At 38.2% G+C, this 12,685-nt stretch overlaps 1 protein-coding gene and 1 non-coding gene across 3 annotated transcripts; one reads left to right on the top strand and one right to left on the bottom strand.

Annotated features, from left to right (window-relative positions):
• Positions 1 to 1,294: 1,294 nt before the first annotated feature.
• pus7 (pseudouridine synthase 7) lies at positions 1,295 to 10,458 on the bottom strand. Of its 2 annotated transcripts, none has more exons than XM_062420411.1 (17): positions 10,375 to 10,458; positions 10,065 to 10,178; positions 8,418 to 8,717; positions 8,238 to 8,322; positions 7,990 to 8,106; positions 7,756 to 7,900; positions 6,801 to 6,912; positions 6,605 to 6,682; positions 6,294 to 6,422; positions 4,885 to 5,010; positions 4,638 to 4,699; positions 4,384 to 4,544; positions 3,614 to 3,740; positions 3,092 to 3,193; positions 2,709 to 2,838; positions 2,401 to 2,492; positions 1,295 to 1,863 (listed from the first exon to the last, which is right to left on the bottom strand). In XM_062420411.1, exons 3-17 carry the CDS (start codon positions 8,705 to 8,707, stop codon positions 1,727 to 1,729), a joined length of 1,893 nt encoding a protein of 630 aa, XP_062276395.1. In that variant the 5' UTR covers positions 8,708 to 8,717; positions 10,065 to 10,178; positions 10,375 to 10,458; the 3' UTR covers positions 1,295 to 1,726. The 2 variants fall into 2 exon arrangements, with proteins under 2 accessions (XP_062276395.1, XP_062276396.1); XM_062420412.1 differs by having other exon boundaries at positions 4,384 to 4,541.
• Positions 10,459 to 11,573: 1,115 nt separating this feature from the next.
• Positions 11,574 to 11,647, top strand: trnat-agu (transfer RNA threonine (anticodon AGU)). The gene has a single exon. It is a non-coding gene; the product is annotated as a tRNA-Thr (tRNA).
• The last annotated feature ends 1,038 nt before the right edge of the window (positions 11,648 to 12,685 follow it).

Genomic DNA, 12,685 nt, shown 5'->3' with positions numbered 1-12,685 from the left:
ACAGATGAAGTCCACAACATGTGGTTTACAGCTTTGAGAAGCTAGTAAATGGAACATTGATTATTTTGTTACACATGTTGCTCCCAAAGATCATATGTTAAAATCTGATGTTTTAAAATGGTATATCCTGTTTGTAACCAAATTAACATTTCAAAATATGTTCAAAGACCTTTATTTATTTTTCAACATATTAATTATAATTTAAATAATGTTTGACAGTACATTACTCAGCTTTGGTTGTTGATGAAGTAACTATGACAAATGTATAGCCTACATGGTTGTGCCCTTCATTCGCTCCCACTTTATCTTCAGTGAAGAGCTTATCCACTGTGGCTTAATGAGTGAGTGTATGAACTACACCTGCCTCTGTAGGCCTTTTGTTCAGTACAGACAGATTAGACCAACGGTTTTACATTTTGCCATCCAGCCACTCAACTGTAGCACTAGTGCTCCTCTCATAATAAAACCCAGATGACCAATTCAGGACAAACTGGGCCAGTATCCACATTCATATCTTTCATTTTAGAGTTTTATGATGATATACATTTCAAGAATATTCTAATATACATCTGAACAGGTTAACTTGTACCACACTAGATGGCAGTAATAACTTGAGTTCAGCATATTTTTATTGTTAGTCAAAAGCAGGTTCAAAATCTATTCAAAATTTTTGCAGAAGACCCTTTTATTTATATTTTGATAAATGTCAATAAATGTGAACTAAATTAACTAAATGAAGTTTGATTGCAATTGGATATAATAAATAAAAATCTTTCTCCCACTACCTCTTTTTGTGACTTTTTGAAAAATGTAATCCCTACTTTGGTTGTGCTCTATGTAAAAACAGTGGTATAGCAGGTCATAGATGGTACAAACAGTATAAAAACAGAGAAATGATCCAAAGCTAGGAGGGCAGATATAGCCCCAGGGTGAACGATATGATTAGTAACTGCATTTAGTTTGAGAGGGCAGCTGTATCCTGCCGACTGGCATATGCCACACTGCCAGATGGCCAGCTCCACAGAGCCTGTTTTGACCAGCAGTAGACTGATAAGAGCCTAAAATACATTTTAGATCCTCCACTGGAAGGACATATTCCCTCGATGGCCAGAAGAGGGAAGCAGTGTTTATCTAACAGTGTCTAATCCACATAGGACAGCTTCCTATGGAAGTCTGGGAACATCTTTTAATAGGGACAAACACAAAAAGTGGTTCAACTAAATCCCCTGTGAAACACCACCACACTAACTATTATCATGGTTACAACAATAAAGGCAGACTGCAGACTGTCAACTCAACCTTTCAACATTTTTAATTTCTCGCTTCAGAGGAATTTTCCATTCACACATTCAGATGAAAGTTAAAAAACAAAAACTCATATTTCTGTACAAACAGTGCATGCTGATCATTGTGTCCAGCAAGGACTGTGAGCAAGCACCCTGAAAGCACAAGGTTTACTTAAATCATTGTCAAAATATGCTTTATCTGTGCAGCACAGAAACATTTTAGAGAAAGTAAAAACATTAAAAAAGGAGAAGCTAAATAATGATAAATCGTTGCCCTCTGTACTTCGAAGAAGTTATTTTTGGGGTTCACACAGAACCAAGCTGCTCTCTGTCTCACGCAAACATAATACATTTAAGACACTCACAACAGTAAGTAGCCACAGTAGACAGGTGCTTTGCAGCCTGCAGCAGTCCAGCTCAAGTCACAATGTGTTTTAGTCTCAGTTGAACCAGGTGGTATTGAGCTGCGTCTGTTTCTTGATGCTAGTGTCCAACTTGAGGACCTCTCGGATCGCCATGGTAGCATAAGTTGAGGGAGGCAGGGAGAACTCCATCCGCAGAGCCTGATACTTCCCCTCTGTCAGGGGAGAGAGAGAGAAATACTGAATTAGGCTGTGAATAGGGAGGGAAGCTGTCAAACAAACTTGCCATTTTATACTTATTAGATGACAAACAAAACAATTATTATCCATGTCTCTCAACACTATACACCTAATCTCCCCCAAATTGACTGCTTCAAGCTTATGTCACTTTCATCAATGTGGAAAATCTAGTACAGTCCAGCTACTGCACATCCATGGCTTATTATTTTTGTTTATTTAAAATGCAATCAAAGACCTTCCTGAGCATTAAAAAAAAGTGGAAAATATCATTTGCAGCACCAAAAGGCTATAGATTCCCTTTTTTAATGATAACCTCTGGTGTATGACCAGTGGGGACGAAGCTTATTCTTGGCAGTTCTCGTTGCAAGGGAGACTGATTTACTATAAACTCTAGTAAATACTGCTCCTATCAATACCAAATAATAATCATCTGAGGAGCAAAATCTGGACGACAAACTATTTTAAGCAATTTGTTATGTATGCTAATGTTACACCCCCTTGTCCTAACTCACCTTTGTTGAAGACAGGGCCGGGTTTGTTCTCCAGTTTCTCAAAATCAGTATGCACCAGGGAGATCCTGGGGTCATCATACTGAATCACCTCCCTACATGGAAAACAAAGATATACCACAACGCAACAGTTTATAGACCCACCAGCTGTGAAATGATGGCACAATATTAGAAACAATGTGCAGCACACAATAAGCCTGAGTATTGTAATGTGGCTGATATTACACCATTAAAGCCTTGGTATTACACAATAATAATAAATAATACACGAGTTTAATTTGCTGTCCAAACAGAGGGCTGAGTAGACTAACCAGTTGACATCACTGGGTCTGATGATGATGCGTCGGTAGGCTCCAGCGAGAGAGTAGTCCCTCACTTTGTGTCTCATGTTGTCGATGTCCAGCCCGTCTGCAGAGAGCATCTCTCTGTAACCTTTACCCACTGACACACAGACACAAACATTACTGTAATGACGCACAATTAAATGCCCAGAACAACATTTGTTATTTACTTTTCTGTTGTATGTTTATTTCCAATTCAGATATTTCTATTGTTGTGTGTGTAAGAAAGAGGAATGGGTGTTGTCATTTTCACATAAATTAGTGTTACAACCACCCAATGTTGGTTTTCACAGCTATCCTTTCTTGTACTGTGAAAATATGTGAACTCTAAATAAAACAGAGCCACGTCTTACCGTGGTGTGAGGGGTAGATGACGTCGAAGCCTGGCAGCGGCATTACAATGTCGTGGATGGGGCAGTTCTCTGCCTCCTCAGCAGACAGTACGTGTGCTGTTGCTTTATGAACAAGAGAAACAACACATCAGCAAGCGTAACTTCCGTCATAACACCATGAGGCTGAAAATGCTGTTTGAGTAACAATTTTTAAACGTGGTCACTTTGAAAATTGAGACCCTGTGAAATTAAATGCAGTTTTCTGAACCCAATATTTGTCTTAGAGAGACATGAGATAAATTCTTGGTTGGAAAGCTCCCATAGTCTTTTATAGATTTTACTTAGATAGTAACAGGATTGTTTTGGTTGCTTTGAATAAAGCTATAAAGAAATTGCTATATAATCTACATTGATTTGGGAAACATTTTAAGCATTAAGCTTAAAATGTTAGAGAAGAGATTTCTTTTAATTTATTTTACATTATCTCAAGAGAGACATGATCTTGATAACAACATTAGCCAGCAGAAAAAGTGAACTACTAACTTCCTTTGAGCACCAGGTCTCCCTCCACAGCCTTCAGTCCAAAGGCCTCGATTCTGCGGCTCACCATAGTGTTCCACACCACACTCTGGTAGCTGTGGATGTACATCAGACGGTTGTTGCGGGGGATCTGGAAAAAGAACAAATAATCGTCATGAGAATGAACTTGGGATATAAATAAATTGCTAGTGAAATTTTTTTTTTTTTTTCTATCCCTGAAGGGTTTCTGCTATATCCTGATTTAAATGTATACGCATACACATATTGAAACTTTCCATGTGTGAAGTACAATAGTCATACTTTTGGTCACTCAGCAGTTTGGTTTAGGGCTGCCACTAAAAATGATTTTCATTATCGATTCATCTCAATTAATTAATTAGTCTGGTCTTAAGAAAGTCAGAAAATTGGGAAAATGATGAATGATGATTTCACAAAACCCAATATGTGACATAAGGTTCATGTTTTGTCCTGACCAACAGTTCACAAACTAAAGATATTCAGTCATCATAGAGGACTAAAGAAACTAAAATATTCACATTTAAACAATGAAAACAAAGAATGTTAGCAGTTTTTCTGAGAAATGGCTTAAAGTGATTAATCTATTAACAAAACAATTGGTGATTCATTTTCTGTCAATCAACTAATTGATTCATCCATTAATCATTGTAGCTCTAGTTTGGTTATGAGAGCACTTTGACCGACTCTTATTTCTTATCATTTAAGTTGATCACCTGCCCATTTTAAATTAATAGCATTATTAATAGAAAACCAACCAGTCCAAATGCAGTAACGATATTCTTCGTGCCGTACATGGACAGGCCTCGCAGCAGCTGTCCCTCCACACAGCGCTTGTTGGGCAGTTTTTTCAGGGCTGCCTCTGGGTCCTGAGTTTTTGCCCATTCCTCCCTGCAGCGGACCAAGAATTCTTTCTCTGCTGGAGAAACCAATAAAAACAGAAATATTAGAAATGCAACAGAGCCATTTTACAGGTGGAAGAAAAAAAAAAGTGTCAAAAATAGTTTATTACCCCCAGGACGAGGCTTCAGTATTAAATCCACCACTGCATTCCAGTCATTTTTCAAGATGGCCCTGCCCGACAAATGCATGAATCAACACTTGAGTTTTCCATTGTGCCACAACTTTTGCCATGTGCCATATTTTATTGTTCTGTTTTAACTGTGAAGCACTTTGTAAGTTTGATGAAAGGTACTACATAAAATAAAATAAATATTATTTTTATGTATTAGTAATTCATATCAGTATCTCCACTTCACCTGCCAACTTGTTGCGTAGACACAGCTGTGGTGCCAAAGCGCTGCATGCCATAGTAGTTGATGAAGCCCGTCTGCTTGAGGGATGTCATGGCCTGATGGACCTGCGCATCTGTTCCTGAGATGTTTCTGACATACAAACATGTTAACCAATACATCAATGTGTCATATACTCTTGGAACAAGGTTAACAGTAGTGACAAAATGACTCAACAATTTCAAGAGTATATACTACATTTTTCCAAAATGGAGGCATTATAACCAAAAAAAGACACAAGTGGCATTTGCAAATCTTTACAGAATACCTGGGATCATATACGTGGGAGCACCTGATAGCTAGTAATACATTAGATATAAACATGACAATAGAAGTGTACTAACTGAACACAGTGACCATGCAAAATGTTTATTACACATTTACAATCAAAGCAATCCAATCTGAAAGACACTGAAGAAACATCTTTGTGAAGCTTATAGTTCTATTTTTTTTGTTAAAGTCTTCTTCATTCAGACTTCAATAATCATACCATTTAGACCCTTTCATGATCATATCAAACATGGTTTTGATTAGTTGAATCTAGGGGTGTGACGAGATCTTGCGAGACGATATTTCTCGTCGATGCAAATTTTGTCTCGCGAAGTTATAATTAAGGGGCGCACCAAAAAAAAAAAGACGATAGGTTTTCTATCGATCATTTGCAAGTCATGTGTTCTTTTTATAATGTCACGTGTGGATCATTAACCTTGTTGCAGCTTCTACCTGCTGAGAAGATCTCAGTCAGAAGTATTATATGAGGAGAGGAGCAGGTTGATCTCAGGTCTCTACACTGAAAGCCTGAGGTAGGAGGAGCGGAGGATTCTAGCGCAGCTATGGAAGCCTAATGATGCAAAAAGTAAAATGAGTCACACTACCAAATTATAACACAATTTATATGTTGTTCTACTTGTGTATTTATGTGATACAGGATTTGTGCAATTTACTTTTATTTCTGTGTATAGTTTAAATCTTGTCTTGTCTCGATCTCGTGAACCCAATATCTCGTCTCGTCTTGTGAGCTGAGTGTATCGTCACACCCCTAGTTGAATCTCAATCCTGTTATTTGAGCTAACAGTCAGTCAGATTAAACTCTTGCACAATAAATTCTTGCATAATAAATTATTGCACAACATGTGTTGACTATTTAGGGTGAACTGCATTCTGTTAAAAAATAAAAGTTATCAACTATCATGATTTGATTTGGGTTGTAATTGGTCTTTTTTATCGTGTAGTGCAACTTAAGAATATGCCAGCTGCATTAACACCTGTAAGAGACAGCCATTGGTTGATTACCGCTACCAGGTTTTAGGTAGGCAGCATCCACAATGAAGCACATTAATGGAATAATAATAAAAAGTGTGATAACATCTGCTGACCTGATGACCACAGTGAAGTGGTTGCCCTGCAGTTCCCCCAGCTTTAAAGGGTGGTTTTTGTAGCAAAAATTTCCCAGCTTGAGGTTGATGAGACACTTGTTGAGGTGAGACAACCTCTCTGCTGTGATCCTGAGCAGACAGAGAAAACGTTTCTTTCATTACTGATCTTGTACAACAACCTGATCCACCAACGAGAAAGAGCAAAAACACCTCCAGCGCTGGCAAAATGCAACTTGTATAGTTTAATCATCCACAGAAAATCTTAGAATGAATGCACAATGTATTAATGTAGTGATTAGTTACACACTCACTTGAGCACGGCAATCTCCTGCACAGTGATGGCTCTCTTGTCCTTGGTTCCCATGTAGGAAAACATATTGGGTCTAACCCTAGAAAGTATCATTGTACATAGCATCAAAACCTCAATCACATATCATTGTGCAAAGAGACTCTCTTTGATTATCTAATCACTTTTTACAAAGCAAATGATAAATGCTTCCTTCAGACCTGAGGAACTTTGAAAGCACGTTGATAGCATCCATGGTGTCCTTGTTCTCCTTGTACAGGACAAAGTGACAGAAACTGCCACGGTTTTTGGGCCAGAAGTGTTTCCTTGGGGCTTTCATGGAGACAGAAAAAAAATTGTACTGAAATACAGAGTATGAAAATATGAGGTCATGATCATTGATTCATATTTACAAATATACATATCACTTCAGAGGCATCCCAAGATTCCAGCTATACCTTTACAGATGTTCAACTTCCACACTTTTCTGAGCACGATACAGAAACCAACTTTCAGCCAAAACCCTTAGTTTTTCAAATCAATATTATTTTTATCTATAGAATGGAAATATATTTGAACTGTTATTACAGCACCTAAACCTGTTTTAACCTCACCCAACTGCCTCTGTGCTTGTGTGGAGAATTAGTTCTTACCTGCAGTTGTTTTGACCTCTATCCACCAGAGAAGAGCAAAAGGAGGATAGAATAGTGTTACTAAGAAAGAGATGCTTATATACTGTGGGACGAGTTGTCAGGGGTGAGATCTGCATGCATGGGCCTACGAGTGGAGTGTGGTATTTAAATGGTTTATGCAACACGAGTGAAAGGTCTTTTCAAGGCACCAAGGTAGTTCTGCTGTCTTTTAATCTGTTCAGTCTGAACATACTAAGTCATAATCTCAATGAGCATTCAACTGAACAATATGATGAGTCCATAATCAAATAAATGCTTGTTCAAATATCTTTAAGACTAAAAATCTGAGAAAAATCATGCAGGTATGTTAAGCATGCACATGCACAAGAGGGTGCATTGTATTCCATTGCTTTGGGATTCAGCTGTGACCACATGCATTGCAACAGATGAAAAAACAACAAAACAAGACATGCATTAAATCCTTACACTGATCATTAAATTAATTATGATGTTTAGTATGTGGTTCTTTCTCCTCTCTAAATACCTGCTAAAGCTTTCTTCCCAGCAGTGTGATAGGCTACTATGAACTTGCGACCTTCTTTGTCCTCTGTCTTTGTTTCCAGACCAGGAAACTGAGTTTTGATGGCTTTGTGGACCAGCGTCCGCTTCTCTTTTGAATCATCCACCACCTTCAATGCAAAGAAAGGAGAAGATAATAACTCTGACTCTCAGATATAAGAAAATTGGAAATAATGGTTAACGTATCCAGTACACTCACCTCAATGGAGACATTGTCCTCTTTATTCTTGAAGAGCTGCAGTTCCCCGAGTTGCTTTTTCTGCTCTTCAGTCAGCAAATCAGATTCTTGCACCTCCTCTTGAGGTTCTGGAACTTCCTAACACAAAACAAACACACACAAACATATTAAGAAGTAATAAAGTCAACTTTTAGGAATAGCCATGTGAAAATGTACAAATAGTAAAGAGACGTTTAGTTGAATAACTGAAATTTAATCCAATATCTTACCTGGACTTCTGCAGGAATAGAGAGGTCATCTAAATGCACTATCTTGCCTTGTTTGCTGATTTCATTCACCACAAAGTCTGAATACCTGTGCATAAGCACAAACCAAAGAAACGATCTATTAAACAAAAAACCCAATGATTTGAGACAAAATGTGAAAGTCTATTTCTCTGAAGGACAAACCTTTCCTTCAGGATTCCTGAGAAGCCCTCATGATCACTGACATACTTCAGGATGCCCACATCCAGCTCGGTGAGGCCATGCTTCATCATATCAGCAAAAGTCTCACCGTCCTCTCCATTATTTTCTTCAACCTCTAACTCCTCCTCGTCATCTCGGGGGGCAGTACCTCCATTCCCGTGATCACTTTCAACTCTAGGTCTTTTTGACAAAGCATCTTCCTCCTCATCCTCTGGACAACCTCTCTTTTCTCTGATCTGGACAGGCACAGGTTTGGGCTCTGATTCAGCCATTGCAACCAAGCTGTGAGACAGAGAAGCAAACATTTTAGGGACACAATTTAAAGTTTCATCTTCACTCCTACGGTGAAAGAAGTTGTATCATGTCTTCTGTGGCTAAAGAGGGAGCCTTTATAAGTCTGATACAACAATGCTGAGGATACCATTAGGGTTATTATAAGGGCATTTTTGTCTTTATCAGTTCAAAACAGTAGAAAGCTAACAGGAATTAAGTGAATAAAGGCTGCGTTCAGACCAACTGTTGTTTTAACACAGGTCAGTTTTTGGACTGAACGCCTGCTAAGGGAATGACTTGCAACAAAGCTGTACCTGAAGCAGGGATCACAACATCGCTTTTATACAGTAAGCATCTCCTGTGTTGCAGTTGAGGCATGGTAAAAGATGCGGGCACTTACTATGCTATTCTGCTTGAGCCCCTGAATATCTCTAAATCAGACCAGTTTTGTAGGACCGGGGAAATTCATACCCACCAGACTAAAGTTACTATTCCCAACTTGAGCTTGCCAAGGTTCAAACGTGGATACCTTTTTATTTAAGTTATGTGGTACAACAAACGTTAATAAATCCCCTTTGAGTAATTTTAGTTTAAGGAAAACTTGGAAGTGCAGGCCATCACAGTTACTATGCTTGTGTAATTTGTGTAACATGGAGTGATTTTATTTATGATGGTTAAATATTTATTGTGTTAGCTTGCTGGTATTTTATTATATTATTACTTACTAGAGCTTAAATAAGTCAAATTTCACTGACTTTATTGTTGAGATCTGCTGTGTTGCTGTGCAGTTGACAGTAAAACCTCTTGAATCCTGTATCTCTTGAATTACCTAGTCACACGGTCTCCTGCATCTTTGCTATTTGTACATCAAGGAGGACAATGAAAATAAGTTTGGACCTCATCATTTCACACCTGACATCTATGTTGTTCTATGTCATTTAATGTCCTAATTTGCATAAGCTCATCTAAACTAAACTAGGGGCTAATTGTAAGAATACCTTACTCTCGGCTGAGTCAATTCTGACTTTTTTGATCTATTGTCTTTGTGGAAGTGAACTGCTCGATCACTATGGCTCCACTTTAAATCTAATGACAAACCCCTATTATAAGTTAATAACATGACCCAGGAATGACATTTTGGTAAGGTGCACCAGTCTATATACATACTGTATCACAATACATTCCCAGTGACACATTTAACTGCTGCTGTATTTGAAGTTTATGGAGCAGGAGTATATATTATGGTATCTACTACTGCACAACAGCTGATTCAAAACAGGCAACAGTAATAATGTAGCATGACTGAACTGAGCTGAACCAACATTAATGGCCTATAAGGCGATGCTACTGTATTACCGCTTGTGAGGCTGAGGTAGCACGAAACAGGTGTGGATTTGGGAAACTCGTCTTGTCTCCCAGCTGCCAAACACTTGCAGAGACTTTTTTATGGGCCCGAACTTGACGCAGGCACTGAAAAAGGGCATAAAACACATTGCTTTAACTCAAAAGTTAGCAAACCTGCTGCTAGCGCATTCGCAGTGTCATCAATAAGCTAACATCGCCGGCTAAGGTTGATGTTGCTAACAGCAAAGCTAAGCAGAAAAACTCACTGTTAATATTACAACTCGCACTGTCATTTCCACCCAAAGGTTTGACTTTAACCTACCTGCGTCTGGTGAGATTCACAAGTGTGCTGACAACATTGAACGCCAGATTTCCTCCACACGTGTGTGTCCGTGCGTGTTTGTGTATGTGTAACCACTTGTTTTTCCTAGGATAACAAAGTCATAATCCGCCCTATGACGCCTCTGATTGACTAGAACTCGTTATCTGCGTTGTTTGGATTGGTTAGTTTTAGGCATGAGGCATGAGATTGGCCAATCAGAAGCAGAATAGGGCGGGCCATGACTTCGCCGTCCTAGGAACAAGAAGTAAGTCAACCGGAAACACATCCTACCCTAAAACCCTCCCACTAATAACGTCTGGTTGAAGTCATGTGTCAATCATGGGGATGGACTGACTTAAAGTATCTGTCTTAAAAATATCAACAATTTAACAGCTAAAAACTAACGTGTAAAAGTCGGCGTTAACCTTCGTACGTCTTTCTGCAATATTGCTGTTACCATAGCAACTCACCCTCGATATATATCAGCGGCTGTCGAAGACGACTTTTGGGTAAGTGATAAGTGTACGAAAGAATAAATAAATAAATAAAAATACAATACATCAAATTACAGGGTTGGAGGTTAGGGGGCGGAGGGGTATTCTAAAAATAAAGGTATTTCTACATTAAATTAGGTGTTGAATTGGTCATTAAAGTAAACTTGAAGCAGAGTCGAATATAATTTTGTTTTAGTGTTTTTGTTTGTTGTTCCCCATTTTATTGAGTACAGGACTGAACACGAGGTACAGTTTTGGGAACAATATACCGGGGGGGGGGGGGGGGGTTCACAAACAGTATACATACTAGTATGTATTCCTTTCATTAAAACAAAACACTCTAATAGTTATTTTTCTAAGATTTCATGGTCTGACTCACATTTCAAGTTCACATTCATTATTATGTTTTTTTGCTGGCAAACATATTAAGATGAAAGTTACCTGAAAATAATTATAAGACTAATTTAGTATGCTTTCTTCTCATTACGTCGGTTGTAACTTAACCAAAACATACACCACAATAAAGCATAATCAGCCATACATGTAGCATTAATAAGCTTATAAACCTCTTGCCATTCTTTAGTAGTCGGAGGTACATAATGACCCATTTACTCGAGTTATTGGCTAATTATATAGACCAACCATTATCAAGTCATAGGCTACAGTACGGCGATGCTGACCAATAATAACCGCAGGCTTTTCAGCGGCGCCGTGGCTTAGTTGGTTAAAGCGCCTGTCTAGTAAACAGGAGATCCTGGGTTCGAATCCCAGCGGTGCCTTTTCATTAGGAAGAGGATATATGCTATACAGACACTTGTTAAATTCTGCAGTTCAGGACAATAATTAAAAGCAGATTTGACGTATAGATGGTGTACGACAATGCTGTCAAAAGTAGCTGAAATAATGCAACCACAACAACAAACTGGATATCGTGTACTGTGTCTCTCATCAGACTCATCTATTGGTTATCTCTTGTGCTTCTTTTTTGTTAGAAGTTTGTTGGCACAGTAAATAACAGTTTCCTTTGCCATATTTGATTTTTAAATCTTAACTAATGCACCAGCACAACTAATGTTTTACTTTCAAAAAAACACCATCATATCATAAAATCATATTTTAATGTCTTTTCCATTTTGCAGATATCCCACTTTACCCAATTGAGTTGTTCCACTTTACATTGTATTTTCAGTGAGATTTTAATAGCCAAATGGTGAGCCTGAGTGATTAAAATGGTATGATATACTGTATATTATTCAATATCTACCATCAGATTGCCCTTCTCATTCAATCTTAATGCATGTTTGAGAAACAGGACAACATTGAAAAACACTAAAATCTTGTTTTAGAAACCCATTTGAAATCCTATGCTGCAATGTCACATTTGTCCAATTGACAGGGGAAATAATACATATCAACTTTTCTTGGTGCAGGTGGTTATGTGCATATAGACTCTGTACAGCAGCATATATGATAAGAACAATTAAGAAAAGACTTATTGTCTCTGAAGGATATTTGCCTTGGATACACAATACTGCTGCTGTAGCTACAGTACCAAATAATTCAACAATAGTTAATACACAATCATAGACTATATCTTATAATAGGCTTACTGTATATTCAGAATTGAATGGGAGCATTACAGTATGTCCACAACTGCCAGTAATTGAAAATACTGAGCTAGACGGATGGTCAAAACCACGTTGTTACACTGAGTCAGACCATATTTCCTGGTAATGTAATCTTTGCAAACACGAGCATAAAGTAGTAGTAAAGGTGACAAAGCCTTGTGTCATGCCACTTCCTCCTCTTGTAGCCCT

This window comes from Scomber scombrus, chromosome 6 (assembly GCF_963691925.1).
Source record: "Scomber scombrus chromosome 6, fScoSco1.1, whole genome shotgun sequence".
NCBI classification, from domain to species: domain Eukaryota; kingdom Metazoa; phylum Chordata; class Actinopteri; order Scombriformes; family Scombridae; genus Scomber; species Scomber scombrus.
This window is presented reverse-complemented; position numbering and strand designations above follow the sequence as displayed.